The following is an 18,928-nucleotide window of genomic DNA, read 5'->3' as shown; positions in this document are numbered from 1 at the left end:
CATGTAGCAGTCCTCAGGAATTTCAGAAAGTTAAATGCTTGAAAGTTCCGGAGATATAACCTCGCCTTGGGGTCTTCGACTTATTTCTGAATTACACAAACGAATTTCGTCCACACATATAGTTGATTATCCAACGTTCTCGAACAGCTTAGCATGGTTGACGGTATCGAAAGCCTTCAATAGGTCAGGAGCCACCATAACTGTTCGGTCGCAGGGCCTGCTCTACTGATATGTGTGAATATGGAGTGTGATGCTGTTGTGGTGCTATGCTTTTTTGGAATCGATGCAGATGTTGGGCAACTGGGAATCTGCTTCTCATCATGGGTAGGAGTAAGTGCCTCTAGAATTTTTACTACTGGCCACAAGATGAAGATCGTGCCTGGCTTCAGTAGCGGGACCACCCTGCTAACGATAGGTTGAGGACACTTGTTAAATTCTCAACATTAGGTTCACCCAGTTGCTTAAGCATTACTCCGTACCTCCCCGCCAAAGAGGGCTCCTCTTATGCGACGTAACCCACTACTCTTCGACCTATCACTTACAGAGTGCTCTATAAACTGCCGGTTAAAATAACACGCTTACCTCTTCGGATCATTTACTGCCACGCCATCAAAAGTAACAGTCTTCCTATCATCCGTCTTTCCCCGATTCGAGAGTGATTTAACCGTTGCCCACCGTTACCTAATCCTGCACCAATGTAGCATTTCTTCAGGTGGTGTAGCCGCTTTTCCCGTTTCTGTTCACATACTAGCCTGTTGAGTAAGAGTTCTCCAACTCATTTGGTCCCGTCGCCACTGCTTGGAAATTCGGTCTGATTTCGGGTATTCGACCAGCAGGTATGTAGCGAGTGGCTGCAGCAGTGATGCTGTCCCGGAAAGTTCTCTCAGCTATCCTTGCCAATCAGATTTTCTATGGTTCAGAAAAGTACGGCGGTCATAGGTTATGAAGTCGGGTGGTCTGTTAAAGGAGATGTGTGGTGAGCTGTGGCAATCTCTTATCCAAGTCCTCCTCCTCCGCTTCTTGTACGATCCTTCTGCAAAACGTTGTAACCATGGCAACGTTGCAAGCTACAGGTGACGGTGAGTTTTGTTTCTTAGATTGCGGTGACCATGATGTTCTTTCGACCCCCAAAAGTCTACTAGTCGCTGACTTGGTTACAGAGACCATTTCAATTGAATTGCATGAATGATGCGTTTCCGGGGCGCTGAACCACAACTCGGGATGTTAGATACTGCGTTTGTTGTTGTTGGGGAGACTGGGGGTGTCTCGTATTCCGACAACAAAGTTGGAGAAACGCTGGGAGATGCTCTGACGCAGAAAGCAGCAACTTAACTCCTATCGCAGTAGTCCTGGAAGCGACTAGGACCTGAGTACACTCATTCTCTACATCCATAACATCTCACCGAAGTGGACATATGTCGAATGCCGATCTGGCAAACGGAACAGATATATGGCCAGGGGTTCTTTTCTATCCCGACACGGACCAAAGAAAACTCGAGGCAGGCATTCCGGGTTATTTGTCGCTTCCTCTTTTTATACCCTACACCACTATGTGGAAAGGGTATTATAAGTTTGTTTTGGGAAAAATTCATGTAACACCGCGAAATATTCGTCGGAGACCCCTAATGTGGTATACCAATCTTCATATCTCGGTGAGATAAAGCGATTTTGAGATGTGTGTCCGTCCGTCCGTCCGTGTGTCCGTCTGTCCATTATAAATTGTAATCAAACTCCAGGCCGCAATTATGGACCGATCGTCACGATTTCACATCAGAATAGATCGCTATTTTAATTGGTGATGATCGTGAAATATTTAGCGGGTGAAATGGACCAAAAACATAATTTTTATCCGATTTTGTAGTTGCTCTGTTGGTTGCAATAATAGCCCGATCGCCTCGAAATTTTAAATAAGGTAAGAGTATATAACAAAGATGAAGTTTGCAATTTGAGATGGTGATCAGATAATATTTAGAGGGTTAAATGGACCAGAACTTTTGTGTGAAAATTGTGAAAATTTTTAATAAACAGCTTATATCTTTGTTCCTGAGAGACACATTCCCCACTCGTGACTTATATTTGGAAGACGATCTCTTGACCTTTGAATTGATGTCAATTATGTTGATGTACGTGATCAGATAACAGAGTTACAGCCTAATATATCCAGTTTTTTGTTTGTAGTGTAATCATAAACCCGCTAGAGGTCGCAACTATAGCTCAATAGTCACGAAATTTTGCACAAGGTAAGAGTTTAGGTTGAATAAAATGCCTATAATTTTGCATGATGATCTGATATTATTTAGCGGTTGACATAGACCATTACTTTTGTATGAAAGATATACAAATTTTATTTTTGGTCCATATTTTCATTCCTGGAGGGCATATACCGACAAAGTAGCCTACATATGGAAAAATAACTACTGATCTTTCCCCTGATGCAAATTGCAATAATGTGTCTGCTAGATAACGTACCTACTCCCTGATATATAATGTGTTTTGTGTAGAAAACCACAATTTCCTCCCATGCTACAAATTGTCCCTATCATGACAGAGAAATTTTCAGTTCAGTTGTCAATTTGGATTTTTGTACAAATATTGCAACATCGGATCGCCTCGCCACCTATTTTATACCTTAAGATTTAGGGTAAAGGGGATACAAACAAAATACGACCAAAGATGTGTCTCATCGAAATATTGGTTTTAGACCCCAAGTATATTTGGACGAAATTTGTTTCAGACAATTTGGAGTCTATTTAACGCTGTCCGTTTATCTGTCTCTCTTAATGTCTAGCTGGCTGGTGCGCACCAGAGAATGACTTCGATCACAAAAAATTTCATCACACTCGTCCATTTACTCGATTTTTGTTCATAACGTTGTTGTGTTTGATCTGCATAGAATGATTGTTTTTAAATAGGCTCGAACAAAACAATCAGGTTTGATGAGTTTTATCCGCACACACAAAGTGAGCGTTTGTGGTTGTGTGTTTTGTTCAGTAACAAGGGATGATCGAACATATGACTCGTTGGTAAACGTTCGTAAATCTGATTTTCGTTTTCAATCGAGTTTGCTCTGGCTCAATGATTGTTCACGTGTTCGCTCAACTCAGTATTTTTTTTAACATTTCGGTAAATAGCAGTTAGTTTTTTGTTTATGAATTCTCATTGCATGAAATGCAAAATTAATAGGAAATTTGAACCTATCAAATGACTTTACTGATATTTTTATAAAATTTATAAAATATTTACTTTAAATAGCATTTGCTGTAGTATGTATATAGTACCATATACTTATATGAAACATAAGAAATTAATTTTGAATTAATTAATTTATTAAATCATAATTTTTAAATCATATAGGTACATACTTTATTGAAATTAATGTTTGTTGTACTTTTATAAGAACCACTGTTGTCTCAAATCCAAATGAAATAAACGATTTTTTGTTTTTTATATATATTTAATTTCTACTAATTTATTAATTTTTTGTTTCCTACATACACATTTTAAATATTGTAAATCGAAAATATCCACCATTCATACAATTATTCACTGCAACTCATTTTTTAACACACACACATACTATTTTCGTCTGTTGTGATTTCAATCAGAATAAATATTCTGAGTTTGAGTGCGATCAAATCACTCACTTCACAACGAAAAATCAAAATAATAACATTCGCTGTGGCTGATCGTCCCGTTAGTAGCAATCAAATATCAGTTCGTAAACAAAGCAATCAAGCGAGCCACTTGAACGTACACATCCAACTTCATTCAATTCAAGTTAGGTCACAACATTTGTTGTGTTTGTGTGAGCGACTCGAATAAACAATTTACAGCCGACGGTCTGATTGAATTGAATTAATTTTTTGTTATGAGTGTTCGATCATACACAATCGCACTCAAAGCCAGTCTCTGGTGCGCACGATAACTCTCAAACGGATCTACCGATTAGAACCAAATTTTATACAACGATATATTTTGCCCAAACTTTGTTTAAGTTAGAATGTAGGCCATGTCGGTCCACATCTCCCCTAAAAGAGTTCAAAATTGTTTTCGAAAAAATTGTGTGAACGATAACTGGCGAAGTGAGCAATCGATTTGCTCCAAACTTTCCATATATTATTATTCCTTCCAGATATAGATCGGATAAGACTATATCAGTCCTTAGGGTACCTCCCACACAAAATTCGGAAAAGGGATATTTAAGAATCCTCTCGAATTTGTATCAGCAGATTGTACTTGCGCCGCAAATCCGCAAGTTAACTCTCAACGGGATTTTCTGATTCGTCGAAACTTTTCACATCGTATTATTTCATCCAGTCATGTATCAGATTGGAAAATGGACTATATCGGTCCGTCCTTCGAGTACCTCAAAATTTGGGAAAAGTGCAGTTTGAGGACCCTTATCGGATCTATTTGAATATTATTATTTTCTTTTTTTAAGAAGGTTCTTTTTACGGTCCCTATTCTGGTCCCTTTCCCGGGGTAAGTCATACTTCCTGAGATAATAGTCCAGAAGTTCCAAAAACTAAAATTACAAATCTAAAAAAATAATTCTCAAATATTTCCAAAACTCAGAATTTAGCTTACTAAAATTGATTTGGTATAGCCCCATATTACGATACCTACAGATTCCACGTATTTTGAAGCAAACTCGTGTTACAAAATAAATATATTTTTAGAGGCTGAAGGTATATCACCGTTAGCGCAGCTGACTTATACTATCTTCTTTGGTGTGTAATTGAATATGAATAATTTTGCGATTTAAAATTTGTTTTCATGCAAAATTTTTTAATTTCTATTCATTGTTAGTTATTTCTACCGGTATAACATATATTTTAGATAACACAATATATGCCCACAATGAACTATTTTCGAAGCATATGTGAGGTACAAGTGCACAATTTTGGACGATAGATCTTCAATAAACTCGCAATTTTCCCAATTATCAATTATACCAAACTGCATGGTATATATATTTATTTATTTTAGGTCTATTCCAAAGAGGAACCTGATATTCAAGGACAATTTGAAGATGCAGCAGGAGGGGCAAATCGATGTGAATTTTCCAATTTTCTAATATTATTAAGAAATGTATAATTTATATATTTTTCCACAAACATCCCAGTAAAGACAAGGGAGGCTTCTCTTATATCAATGGATTCATATTATGTTATTGATATGTGACCTAGTTTTTATCACCGAGTCCGAACGGCGTGTCCTAAGTTGCCACTTGTAGAGACGTTTTTTATGACTGAAATACACAGGAAATATTACTAACGGGTATTTTGCCACCGTAGACAATTCGATGGGAATCGAACCCGGACATTCAGCGTGCAAGACGGTTGCACATAGCAAATTCCTACAGGTTGTGGTGTAGGATATCACATGTTCGGCCCCGTCCGACTATAGCCTTTGCTTACTTGTTTATTTAATAATTTATTTATTTAACTATCGTAGACATATTTAGCTGCAGTAATTCGGTCGAATTCCAACCCTGCTCTGTTCTGCAGAACACTGATAAAAATATAGTCAGAGAAAAATAAGGAGTAAACACATTGTAAGCATTGTAAATATATTGTTCTTGCAACCATACTAGAGACGTGTGCGTGCCTAAAAAATTAGGCACGGACATGCACGAACACCAAAATGCTTATGCGTTTTCGTGCACCAACACGGCGATTTAAAGAAGCACGATCGTGACCCGTCGTGCCACTCGTGTTAAATTGTGTACAAAAATTACAGTCACGCACAGCCAAAAAAAATTCGACACGCCAAACCAGGGCGTTTTTAGAGAAGGCACGAGAACTCACTACTCACGGTAACATAATATTTGTTAATTAAGCTAACAATATTTATTATTACATATTTACAATGTCCTATTGTTTTCACAAAATATGTTTGCTCTGACCATATTACTTTTCTACCTGTGGTCTTTCTTTAAAAAACTATTTATCATCCCGAAAAACATAAATAAGTAAAATTATTTAAGTTTTCCTGTTCTGTTAATCCTCTAGAATTATCATTTGTAAAAAAAAAGAATATGTACAATACTCAAAATCTTCAACACTACTCACCTGATGCGTCGTATAGGCAGTTCGATGATTTGGTCCTGTCGCTGGGCCGGGCGGTGTGGGATATCTCTGGGGATATGGTGAATATTGAGATGGTGTTGTGCCTTGATTTGAAGATTGTGGCGGCGGTGGTGGACCACCTCCACTACCGCCACCACTACCACTACTACTTTGTTGTTGTTGCTGTTGTTGTTGTGTTTGTTGCTGCTGTTGTTGTTGCCCAGGCTGTGGTTGCTGTTGCTGGGGCGAACTTGGATAGGAACCTGAGTTTTGACTTTGTGATGGCGGATATGGGGATTGACCTCTGGAAGTGTTTGTCTGTAATAAGAAGAAGAATAAGAACAAGAATAAATAAATGAGTAAAAAATAAAATAAACAACACATGATAACAATAAGGAGATTATACAAAACAAAAACAAACAATCAATGGCAGAAAATGTAATATCTGATAAAGAGAATTTAATTGAATTTCTTTCAATTGTTTAAAAATTGTTGAAATAATCATCGAAGAGTGTCTTAAGAAAAATATGCTAAATAGAAACAATACATAAACACAAACAATTTTTAAAGAAGACTAGGATGTAAGGATTAAAAATAAGAAACGATTTCTTAGACAAACATTTAAAAATTAGAAATAAGTCTTTCAATGAAAATATTCTATTGAATTATAGCCCTTTATTGAAAGTAAGAAATTGTTGATATACATAAATACATATATATTGAATATATTGAAATATTTTATTCAAGTAGTACATCTGTGCGTATAATTATTAACTTGTAATTGTGAATTATACGCACTAAAGCAAATTGCATATGAATAATTTACGAACATAGAATTTCAAATTAAAAAAAGTAAAAAAAAATAGCAGTCGGCTTGGCCGACAGAGATATGCCCTCAGCTTCGGACCTAAAGAAAATATGTGACACACCATCTCCTGACGTCTATATAATACCATGTACAACGTACGGACCAAATCGGTTTCTCTCTTCGAAAATTATCTTACGTACTATCCAGTTTATTTGGTGCCGGCAGTATTTTTTGGAGCTTTTGGGTCATTATCTTAAGAAGTAAGGAAATGAAGTAATGGGAAAAGCGAATACAAGTTGTTTTAACAAAAATCAAAGAAATTCGAAGGCCAAATTTTGAACCGATTAGGCTGATCCGTTCGAGAGTTATCGTGCGCTCCAGCCACTACACATGGTCCCATAGGGATTTTTTTACAGCTCTCGGACCATTTTCTCAGACAGTATGGACTTGCCCCTGAAAAAACTTGTACTGTCGTAATGGGGGCAGCGAATACAAGTTGTTATAACAAAAATCAAAGCGATTCGAGAACAGGTCCTAAACTGCACTTTTCCGAAATTATGTGTGGGGGGTACCCAAAGAAGTGAACCGATAGAGACCATATCTGAATCTAGTCCATGTTTGGTAAAAATTTCAACATGTGCAATGGACTAATTCGGTTACTCCCTTCAAAAGTTATCGTGCGCACAATTTTTCCGAACATTTTCGAACTTTTGTGGGGGAGGTACCTGAAGGAGTGGACCGATATGGCTCATCTTCGAACTTAAACTATGTTTGGACAAAATATTACGAATACCAAATTTTGGACCAAACCAGTTCATCCGTTCGAGAGTTATCGTGCGCTCCAGACAGACGGACGGACATTGCTGAATCGGCTCCAAATAGTCTGAAACGGAGTTCGTCCAAACATACTCGGGGTCTAAAACCATTATTTCGATGATTCATTTGATACCAGCATATCAAGAAAAAAAGGTGTGGTCAACGATTTTCGTCGCCAGAAGATGCTGTAAAAGCGTTCAAAACCCATGCTTTGGAGGTGTCTCAATCTCAACTGAAAAAGCGATTCAACAATTGGTTTGAGCGCATGAAAAAGTGTTTAAATCATGCTGGAGATTACTTAAGAAAACAAAAAACTATTCGCGTTTGAATTGTTAGGCCAGATAGTTAGCGCGCAGTCCTCGTAATAAACAAGTGACCAACGATGTCATGAATAACATTCCAATCTTGGAGTGATAAAATAAGAGAACTATGGAATTGGAAATCTATTCTTAGTTCGGTTCGGGGGAACCCATCATATTAAGGTAATCAAGTTATATAATAAATTATCTGTGATTACATTGAATACGTCCATAAAAATAATTACTTTAATTATTAAGGAAGCATGTACAAACAGACACACATATTAAATGAAATTTATCCTTGCAAATCCGAAACGTTTATCCTGTATAACACAAGTACAAATATAACATATACGAGTACGTGCATGTACATTATATAATTTTCTAATACAGTTTAATTGATTTCGTAAAAATATACATACATATGTACATACAGTGTTGGTCACAGAATTAGCACACCCCATTGGGGCAAAATGATTTCAGTCGGCTAAGAGTTTTGATAGGGCAAATTGAAATATTTTCGTAAACAAAATCCTTTTCTATAATGTATTTAACATATTTAATGATATAAGTGAATAGTATTATCAGTGGTTTTTTGAAAATAAAAGTTTTGTGAAGACGCCCAAATTATCAAGGGGACATATAATTAGCACACCCTACGACTTTTAATTTAATTCAATTAATATACAAAAATTTATTTATATCGAAGATAATTCATATTCGAAACGTATTGAACAAATCATTTTTTGAAAGAAAAAATAATTTATCACCCCGGAATCTCAAAATATATCCCATTAGCGGACCATTTTTCGTAATGAACACTTAAACGTCAGAAAGTCGCCGAAACTTTAAAAACAAATGTACAATTGGATCTGAAATTATTGGAATTGTTAACCGATTACCGAAATTTAAATATAAAGTACAACAACTTGTCAAAAAGTGGTTAAGGTCGATGATTCATTCAAGAAAATTTTCGATTTGTATGGGGTTTATAGAAAAAAGATCAATAAAATGCACCCTTATGTGAAGAAGGATCGACTTATAACACCATTTGTAATTCAAAATTACACGTCTGAATAACACCAAGGACCTATCATTACAAAACAGCCAACCAAGCAATAGATGAACACGTAGCACATGGGTATGTTTAATGGTATAACCCCTTTCTGACCATAAAGAATTTTGAGGTTTGCTGAAGTTGGTTAAAATCCCTGAAAGTAGGCATATACTATTCAAGATAAATGTTTTCTGGATTATTGCTTTTAAATTTAATCGGTTTACGCTCCGGGAAACATATTTTCTTGCGGTCTCACTATACTATCTCCCATTTGCCTTTTGTTTAGAAAATTATTGAAATTTGCGTAGGTACCATAGAGATGAACATAGGTTTATCGTGGCATACACAACAACATATCGGTAAAATTCAGTCCAGATGGATAAGTTTTTATAAAATCAATAGCTCAAAGCATCATATTTCAGTTTTTTAATGAAAATTTTTGTGTCAAACGGACTTTACAGATGCACACTGCTGGTGGGTACATCCCACTATTCGCAAATTTACAAAGATGAACAAGAATATGATGTTTTATTTGATGTTTCTATGAACTACTTGCCTCAATGAACTTGTTAACATGTGAGAAAATCGATAAAAAACACTAAAAAAATGAAATTTCCATCAGTCCTTGGGACCCAAGGTGTACCCCATATAACTCCCTTCTGACACTGAAATTTCGGAGACTGGTGGAGAGTATAACTAGCAGGCTAGAACTTATCCCCAAAGGAAAGGGATTTAAAACTGAATATGGACTAAAATACTGAAACTATTCAAAATATTAGTGATTCTTTTAAGGTGTGCTAATTACGTGTCCAGTGAATTTAGGACATTTTTTACATTTTTGGAGGTTATTCAAATTGACAGTTATGATTCAGTTTCTGTATTGCGTTGTATTCTTTAAGCATACTACTGAGAATATATTAGTACAAATACTTTATTAAATACAACTACTTTTTAAGGTATTTTTAGGCAAAATAAATGTTGGTAGTGGGGTGTGCTAATTGTGTGACCAACACTGTATATACATATGTATGTATGTCTAAATATGCTTCTTAACATGTGTGTGTTTGATAATAGTACGGTTTTAAAAGTTCTCTGCTTTGATATTTGACATAATCCTTTGACTTAATTACATTTTAAGACACACACACACACAACAGCAACAACAACAGGACATTCCACATATTCAAATCTTTCCCCCACCTTGTCAGCAACAACCCAATGAAAGTGGTTTTGAATTGACTTTTATGCCCTACCAAAGCATTGTTATGTCAGTACAAGTGAAATAAAAAGACAAAGAAAAGGAAAAAAGGGAAAGATTTGTATTTCCATCTAGTCATTGAACCGTTTCTAATGCCACCACATACTGCCTTTGATAATAAAAAAAGGTTTTCGACTACGTCAACAATAAAACACAACAAGAACATACGCAATTTTATTCGTCTCCATCCTCACTTATTCCCGCTGTGTAATGATATTACCTCCCCCATCCCCCCCTCCCTTCTTTATTTTATAATGTTTTTCGTTGTATGAAAATGCTTAACTTGTAAGTTGAAGAAAACAGCTGTTTTTATATCCACAACAATTGCGCGTTTTCTTCTAGCTGTTGTAAACTAATTTTTAGTTGTGACTTGTATTTTCTGCTTTATTGATTGTTTCTACAACTTACAATTATTTTTATTTTTTATTTTTTTTTTTTTATTTTATTTATTTGCTTTGCAATTGAAGCCAATTTTGAGGCCAATTTATATAATTACAAAGAATCCACCTAAATATCATAGCTACTCTAAAAACAATTTCATATATATATGAAATTATGTCCTGGAACACAGGAGTATTGTTATAATGCCTGGGAATTCAAAATAAGTGTTGTGCTTCAAGTCAATATTAGGTGGAGTGCTGTTGATTGATTTTTGTTGTAACAATTGAAAAGTCGGTGCTGCCTATCATTTGCTTGCTGAAATTTCTTACCGTCCTATATCTGTTGGGAAGTGCGGGAAAATTATTCACACAAAAGTACATTTCATGTTTTAACAAAAACCGACAGCTTCATCTATATATTATTCGGAAATGTGCCTAAAGACCTTCAAAAAACTGGATATCGGGAGGTATCGTCATATTAGGTCTAACATAAAACATGCGGAAAATTAGACTAAGAACAGTTATATGGGGGGCTACAATAAAACGTGGACCTAGGTTACCACATTTTTGTAAGCATATTTTATGTTTACTAAGATCCGCAACAGCCAAATTTCAATTAATTTATATTAAAAATGTGATTATTAAGCATTCAAAATAGGAGGTACAGCTATATGGGGCGCTACCTCAAAACATGGACCAACGTTGACAATTTTTGGTAAGGACATTTTGTTTTCACTCCGAAGCTTAAATACCAAATTACACATAATTCCTGCGGAGAACGAAATTTAAAACTTCGAAGCCGGTTCAAATGACACATGTTTGAAAGAATGTTTCTACATATTGAGAACTCATAGTGCCATATCAAAGCCATAATTGTAAAAAGTGGCTAATAGATAGCAAGTGAAAAGGTATCAGTCGGCTTTGTCGATAGAGATATACCCTCAGCCTGTGTAAATTGAAACTTTTATCTATGGACAGACCAACAGACCGGCTATACAACCAAAAATTATGTATTTAGCTGTTTTCAGAATTTTGTGGAGTGAACCGAAATATCGCGCTTAACATTTTTACGAATATTTTTTTAATTTTTGTGGGGGAGGTACCGAAAGGAGTGGACCGATAAGCACCATCTTGGAATTTTATCTAAGATTCGCAGAGAAATATTACGATATGCCAAGATTGGACCAACGCAGTATCCGGTACGAGAGTTGTCGTGCGCAACAGCCACTACATGGTGGCCGTAGGGGTTTTTTTTTACAACTTTCGGGCAATTTTCTCAAGAAGTATGGACTTGCCCCCGAAGAAGCTTGTACCGTCGTAATAGGGAACCGTTATAATCAAAACGATTCGAGAGGACTTAAATTACACTTTTCTGAAATTTTTGTGGGAGGTACCCGACGAAGAGGACAGATATCTTCTTTTATACTTATAAAAGAGCTCAGTAATGATGACTGACTCCCTGATTCAATGACTGACTGATAATCAACGCCCAGGATAAACTGCTGAAGCTAGAATCTTGAAATTTTGGGTGAGGGTCACTCTTGGTCTGAAGGGGTCAGATAAGGCTGGTTTTTGGGAAATTCGAATTAGAAGGGTACAAAAAGTCCTAAAAGGTACTAAATATGGTACCATTTGTTAGTTAGAATTCTGTAACAAGTTGAGTTTAGGGCCCGGTCCCGGATCTTGATGATATATATACCACAGATAGCCCTTGGGTTCCTGAATCTAACGATATAAATATTGTCTTGCACAAGTCCATACATCCAGAGTTATGGGCCTTCAAAGTTCCACAATCACCAAAGACATTTCTCATACCCATGTAAAGCCCCACGGTCCCGAATTTTTATACCCTCCACCATAGGATGAGGGTATATTAAGTTTGTCACTACGTTTGTAACTACTCGAAATAATCATTGTAGACCCCACAAAGTATATATATTCCTGATCAGCGTGCAATTCTAGATCGATATAGCCATGTCCGTCCGTCTGTCCGTCTGTGGAAATCACTCTAGCGTCCGAACGGATTGACGTAGGTTGATGAAATTTTGGGAAAATATGTTATATTTACGTAGGACTTTTGGTATTGAAAGCGGGCTATGTAGGTCCACGCTTTCGTATAGCCCCCATACAAAATGACGCGTGACGCGTCGTCGTTTTAAGGAATTTTTAAGATATTTGGCCCATTTTACCACCGAATTGGTTGTAATTTGGTACTTTGTGTCTCCAGAGGCCAAAAAATATTCCTACCAAAGTTGGGTTATATAGGTCCACGTTTTGGTATAGCCCCCATATAAGGCCCCATATAAAGTACGCGTCATTTTAATATATTTTGAATGTATTAGACCGATTTGAGCACAGAATTGGTTGTAATTTGGTATTTTGTGTCTTCAGAGGCCAGAAAACATTCCTACCAAAGTTGGGTTATATAGGTCCACGTTTTGGTATAGCCCCCACATAAGGCCCCTTATAAAGTACGCGTCATTTTAATATATTTTGAATGTATTAGACCCATTTGACCAAAGAATCGGTTGTAACTTTATATTTTGCGTTTCCAGAGGCCAAGAAACATTTCAACCATAAAATGTTTATATAGGTCCACGTGTTGATATAGCCCCCATAATACAATATCTCCCGATTTTCGATATTTTGAAAGTTTTAGCCTCATTATCACACCGAGATGGCTGAAATTTGGTATTTAGTCTTCTTCAGGCGTATAAAACTTTCCCCCAGAAATTTGTAGGTATAGGTCCACAAAAAGTTCGGCCCGACCGAACTTAACGCTTTTCTTACTTGTTTTTTTTTATTGTATGGTTTTTTCTCCTATGGACAGGAGCCAATCTAGGGCAAGGGAACAACATTTTTTTTAATTTTTTAAATTTTTTTTCTTACTTTAACAAGGGAATTTTCAGAATTTCAGAGGCTCATATCTCGGGAAGTATGGAATTGTGCAAGACAAAATTTATATCGTTTTATTCAGGAACCCAAGGGCTATCTGTGGTATATACAGTTGCGTTCAAAATAACAGGAGCGCCCATACAAAAAAATAAATATGTCAAAAAATATGGTTAAACTTACTCATTTGGGGTTTTTTTTTTTTTAATTTGTTTAACATTGTTGACATCCCAACAGTTAATTCATCAGCAGAAATGTGACAATCTGCTTTAAATTATTAACTGTTTACACCAACATTATAAATCGTGTTTAAAGTTTTTGTTCAAAAAAATAGGAGTGTGGAAGAAAAAGCACGATAAAAATAGTTTTAGTTGAGTTAAGGATTAAAATTGTCAATATTTTAGTTAACAGTAGTAAATCCAATAGATTTTATGACATTTGACTGTTGTTTGAAAGCAAAAGCCATTTGGAGGTAGCCAAAAAACAGGCGATTGTCCTTGCAGAAATTTTTTCCATAAATTGAGCACTTATTGGGCATCTCAATGGAATTTGTAGACAAAAGCTTTAACGATTAGATTTGTTTGATACTATGGATGTTATCTCTAACAATATATAATGATTGGAATTCCATAAATTTGTGTATTTTGATCCTTGATCCAAGTTTAAGACAGTTTACATTAGGCCTTAAGGTAAGGATCGGCCAAAAAAAGCTTATATATAAGGAATTTAATCCCCAACCAAATAATATTTGGAAGTCCTTAGGGTGCTAACCTTGTGAATGCAATCAATTTCGCTTCTATTCAAAAAATGTTTAAAACGTGAACGGTTGAAATGTACTTTGAACCATTTAGTGATAGGCAGGCTGGGATTGCACTATGGTTGGTATATGCCGTAATATATTTTTCAATATAAACTTACGTTTTTCACTCAAAAGTACTTCATTTAGGTTAGTTTCATTAGAAAACTGTTTATTATACGATGCAAAACCTAATAAAAATAATCTTAGGCCAACTTCTAAAGTTTGTTCTAAGATGCTAAGGACCTCAAAACATCACTTGATCGAGAAATTAATGTCTTATAGATACGCTTTTTTAACCGACCCTTACGTAAAGAGTTAATGGAAACCGGTTTTAACTTGGCTCAAGGATCAAAATACACGATTTTCCGGGATACCGATCATTATATGTTGTTCGAGATAACAGCCAGAGCATCAAAAAACTCTAATCACTAAAGTTCTGTCTACAAAATCGATTGACTTACCCAATAAGTGCTCAATTTATGGAAAAAATCTCTGCAAGGACAATCACCTGTTTTTAGGCTACCTCCAAAAGAACTTTTGTTTTCAAACAGCCCTCAAATCTCATAAAATCTATTGGATTCACTACTGTCAAATAAAATATAGACAATTTTGATCTTAAACTCAACTAAAAATATTTTTATTGTCCTTTTTCTTCCGCAATCCTATTTTTTTGAACAACAAATTTGAAGGCGATTTATAATGTTGGTGTAAACAGTAAATAATTTAAAACAGATTACCACATTTCTGCTGATGAATTAACTCTTGGGATGTCAACAATGTTAAATAAATTCAAAATAAACCAAAATGGGTAAGTTTAACCATGTTTATTCGACCATTCCCTTGGTGTGAATGAGCACTCCTATTTTTTTGAACACAGCTGTATATCATCAAGATCCGGGACCGGGCCCTAAACTCAACTTATGCCAGAATTCTGAAATTTGGAATGAGGGTCACTTATGGAATATAGGATAAACGTACCGAATAGTTTTCTAAAATTCGAACAAATGTACGAAAAGTTTTAAAATGCACCGACGTAGCCAGTGGGGAGGCCCGGAGAAAAATGTATACTCATTTGTACGTAAAGTACTGAATGGTACTAAATTTGGTACAATTTGGATTTGGGCTAACGGATAGAGTTCGAATCCCGAAATTTGGAATTAGGATCACTGTAGGAACGTCGTAGGATTTAGATATGGGGGTAGTTTTGGAAATTCGTACTTATGTGTACGAAAGGTACTAAATGTTACTAAATTTGGTACAATAGGGGTTTGGGTAAACGGATAGTAGAGCTGGAATCCTAAAATTTGGAATTGAGATTACTGTTGGAGTGTAGGATTGGGGAAGTTTTGGAAATTCGTACTTATGGGTACGAAAAGTACTAAATGGTACACAATCCTGAAATTTGGAATTAGGATTACAGTCGAAGAGTAGGATTTAGGTAGTTTTGGAAAGTCGTACTTATGGTTCACTTTGCTAGTAGTTCATATTCGAGCCTGATGCATGGTAGAAATAGGTCACCCACACATATGGAGTCGTTTCATAAACGGCCAATATTTCAAAATGTCTACAATCATCATGTATCAAAATGATTATTTTCTTATAGTGGTCCCGAAACCCTATTTAGATGTACCATATATCCGCACAACGCTTAAATTTCTTCTAGGGGGCCCTCAATAGATCCACCCACATATGTGGAGTCTTTTCATAAACGGCCAATATTTCAAAATTTCTACAATCATCATGTACCAAAATTATTATTTTCTTATAGTGGTCCCAATACCCTATTTAGATGTATTAGCCATATATCCGCACAACGCATAAATTTTTCCTAGGGGGGCCCCCTCAATTGGTCCACCAATATATATAGAGTATTTTCATAAACAGTCGATATTTCAAAATTTCGACGATGGACCTATAAGAAGCTGTTTTCATTTGTGTCCAACGCTACTTTCCGTGTGAGCATGTCTTTTCTATATCCTGAGCAATAGTCTAGAACAAATATCCTTGAATATCGTTTTTACCTTCGTACGAATCTGTTATACCACTAGTAAAGTGGTTTTTGTCTCCGCTAGTTAAAATCAATATTGTCTTCACGCACATCAGACCTTCTGAGCGCAAGGCGGGTGTGCATACCATTGCACCAAGGTGGCACCCACGAGTACATATGTCACTCTCTAAATCAGGGTCGCCCATCTTTATACTGCGGGTGCCCACTGAGTTGTTTTGCTTTTGCCATTCTCCCTCATTCATAGTGTACGTGAGCAAAACACGACTAATAAACATCATGTGGTTGTTGTTTTTTCACCTATACATAAACACGTGCTTCAGTTTGATGGTATTCTGTTGGGCGACGCTGCTCTAAATAAAATGATACGAACCATGGTCCAAAACAGTGTTGATGTCATTAAAAATTAAAAATTCTACTATTGTGTTCAATTGTTTAATAAGTCCACAACGTGTTTTCACCCAAACATTTTTTGCCACTAGAGAACCTTTACACAGATGCATATCTCCCTTTTGAGGCAAACAAAGATCCCCAGAAAGAACAAACAAAGGAAAAACATCATCAAAAACATCATACAACTTTCAAAGGAATCCTTTCGTTTATATTCTTTGATGTTTTTTTTTTTTTTTTTTTTTTTTTTTTTTTGTAGATGATATAAAGCAGGACGACTCTTCCGTATAAATGAGTCAAATCACCCATGGAAGAAGACTGAAACACAGAAAAACAAAAAGCAGTTTTAAAACATTCCAACAAATCATATTGTGTAATATTCGTGTATAACTGTCAAGCAACAGCACAGAAAACACTTCATGGAATTCTGGCAAAAGAAAAACTTGACTATCCCGACATAGAAGAAGAAGTAAAAAACACCAGAACAAAAAGCAAAAGTTGCACACAATTGCAGCAACAGCAGCAAAAAAAAAAAAAAAGAAACGAGGAAGACATATCGTCATGGAATCCCTTTTGCTACGACTTCTTTTGATTACCAAACAAAAACAAGCAAAAGCAAGCAGAGGCAATATAACACCAGCAGAGTGTGGCAGAGGAAGAAAAACTTTTCCGGCGAATTGCAGTGTTCCACCGTCGTGTGAAACTCTTAGATCATTTTGTTGAATATGTGTTGGGGGGTTTGGACGGAAGGAATTATCATTGTTGTCCTTGAACTCGCATGTTGGATCTATATTCTGAATATTTTATTATTATTATTATTTTTTTTTTTTTTGCTTTATGAAGCACATTGTCGGCAATATTTACTTTCATTTTTTTGCGAATTTGTCATAGAACTCTAGCAGATCTCTTGTGCCTTTGACTCGGCACAGTTATGCACCAAAACCTTTTTGCGTGTGTGTGTTTTCGTTTGCTTTTGTATTCCCTAAAACATTTCTAATGACTGTCTATAAAATATAAATTTCTTTATCTTCTCTTGTGTATTTTGTGTGAACTTCTTCTTCTTCTGTCTTTGTGATAATTTTTTTGCATGGAAGAAAATGTGTTGCAGTGCATTTTACAAATGGGAATTTAGTTTGACATGTGTTCTTTTTAGAGAGTTGTACATGACTTTGGGGATTATGATTTGAGAATGGATTTGAACAATATGAACAAATGTTTTCTTTTGGAAAAATGTATATGAATATGTACAGTGTCGGCCAAAACCGAAAGCTCCCCCTTAGTACATTTTTTACATTTGTTTTTTATTTTTCTTTTTATTTATTTATATCTTTATTATTGGAAGACACAAAAAATCAGAATTTAATAAATAAAAGTTAAAATTAAAAAAAAAACACATTTTTGGTCGCAAATATAAGCGGACAAAACATAGCATTGCACCACGGTGGCACCCACCAATAATAAAAATATAAATAAATAAAAAGAAAAATAAAAAATAATTTTATAACTTCGTTTTCTTAAAAAAATTATCATTTAAAAAAATGTACTGAGGGGTGCTTTAGTTTTGTCCGACACTGTTCATTAGGGTTATGACTTTTTTACAACCTCATATCCAAGTATCATATTTTGACAATAGACATTGAAATAGCAAAAATTCCCACAAAGCTGAATTTTGGTGGAGAGCTAGGGTATATCATTAGAAGCAACGTCCTAAAAGTCCCTATCGATCCCAAGTGTGCAAAAAAAGTTATTCGAGATCAAAGGTCAGATTTTAAGGGTTTTTAGGTTTTCGGATTTATTTTTTGAAAACGGTTGATCTAATCAAAAAGTGACTGACGTAAATATTGTAGACAGAAAAATTATCTACAAGTTTGGTGTTTATAATTTTTTTTCCTAGAAGGAACCATTCTTGAGATATATCTGTTCTAAAAAACACATAATTTTTATACACATATAAGGGAAATATGCACATATTCAGACGAACCGGCTAAAATAACAGGAATAACCGGGTCTGTACCTCCAAAAAATATATTTTTTCTTGAAGAGTGAATTTATACCTATCTTTTGAAACAAATTCCAATAAAATCGGAGCGTGTTTAGTAGAGTTATTCCAGGTTAGAGTCATTTTATGCGAAAATAGCCCATTTTTAACCCAG

At 35.5% G+C, this 18,928-nt stretch overlaps 1 protein-coding gene across 25 annotated transcripts in view; it reads right to left on the bottom strand.

The window, feature by feature from the left end:
- The window catches only part of osa (trithorax group protein osa), a 183,120-nt gene that overhangs the window by 106,499 nt on the left and 57,693 nt on the right, over positions 1-18,928 (bottom strand). For all 25 annotated transcript variants that reach the window (XM_073990048.1, XM_073990192.1, XM_073990116.1 and 22 more), the window contains one exon: positions 6,075-6,389. In XM_073990048.1, coding sequence (XP_073846149.1) covers positions 6,075-6,389 — 315 coding nt within the window. The remainder of the gene's footprint in view (positions 1-6,074; positions 6,390-18,928) is intronic.

This window comes from Musca autumnalis, unplaced genomic scaffold, assembly GCF_047663935.1.
Source record: "Musca autumnalis isolate F117 unplaced genomic scaffold, ASM4766393v1 scaffold_1, whole genome shotgun sequence".
Taxonomy (NCBI): domain Eukaryota; kingdom Metazoa; phylum Arthropoda; class Insecta; order Diptera; family Muscidae; genus Musca; species Musca autumnalis.
Note: the sequence above shows the minus strand (reverse complement) of the source record. Positions and strands in the feature narration are given on the sequence as shown.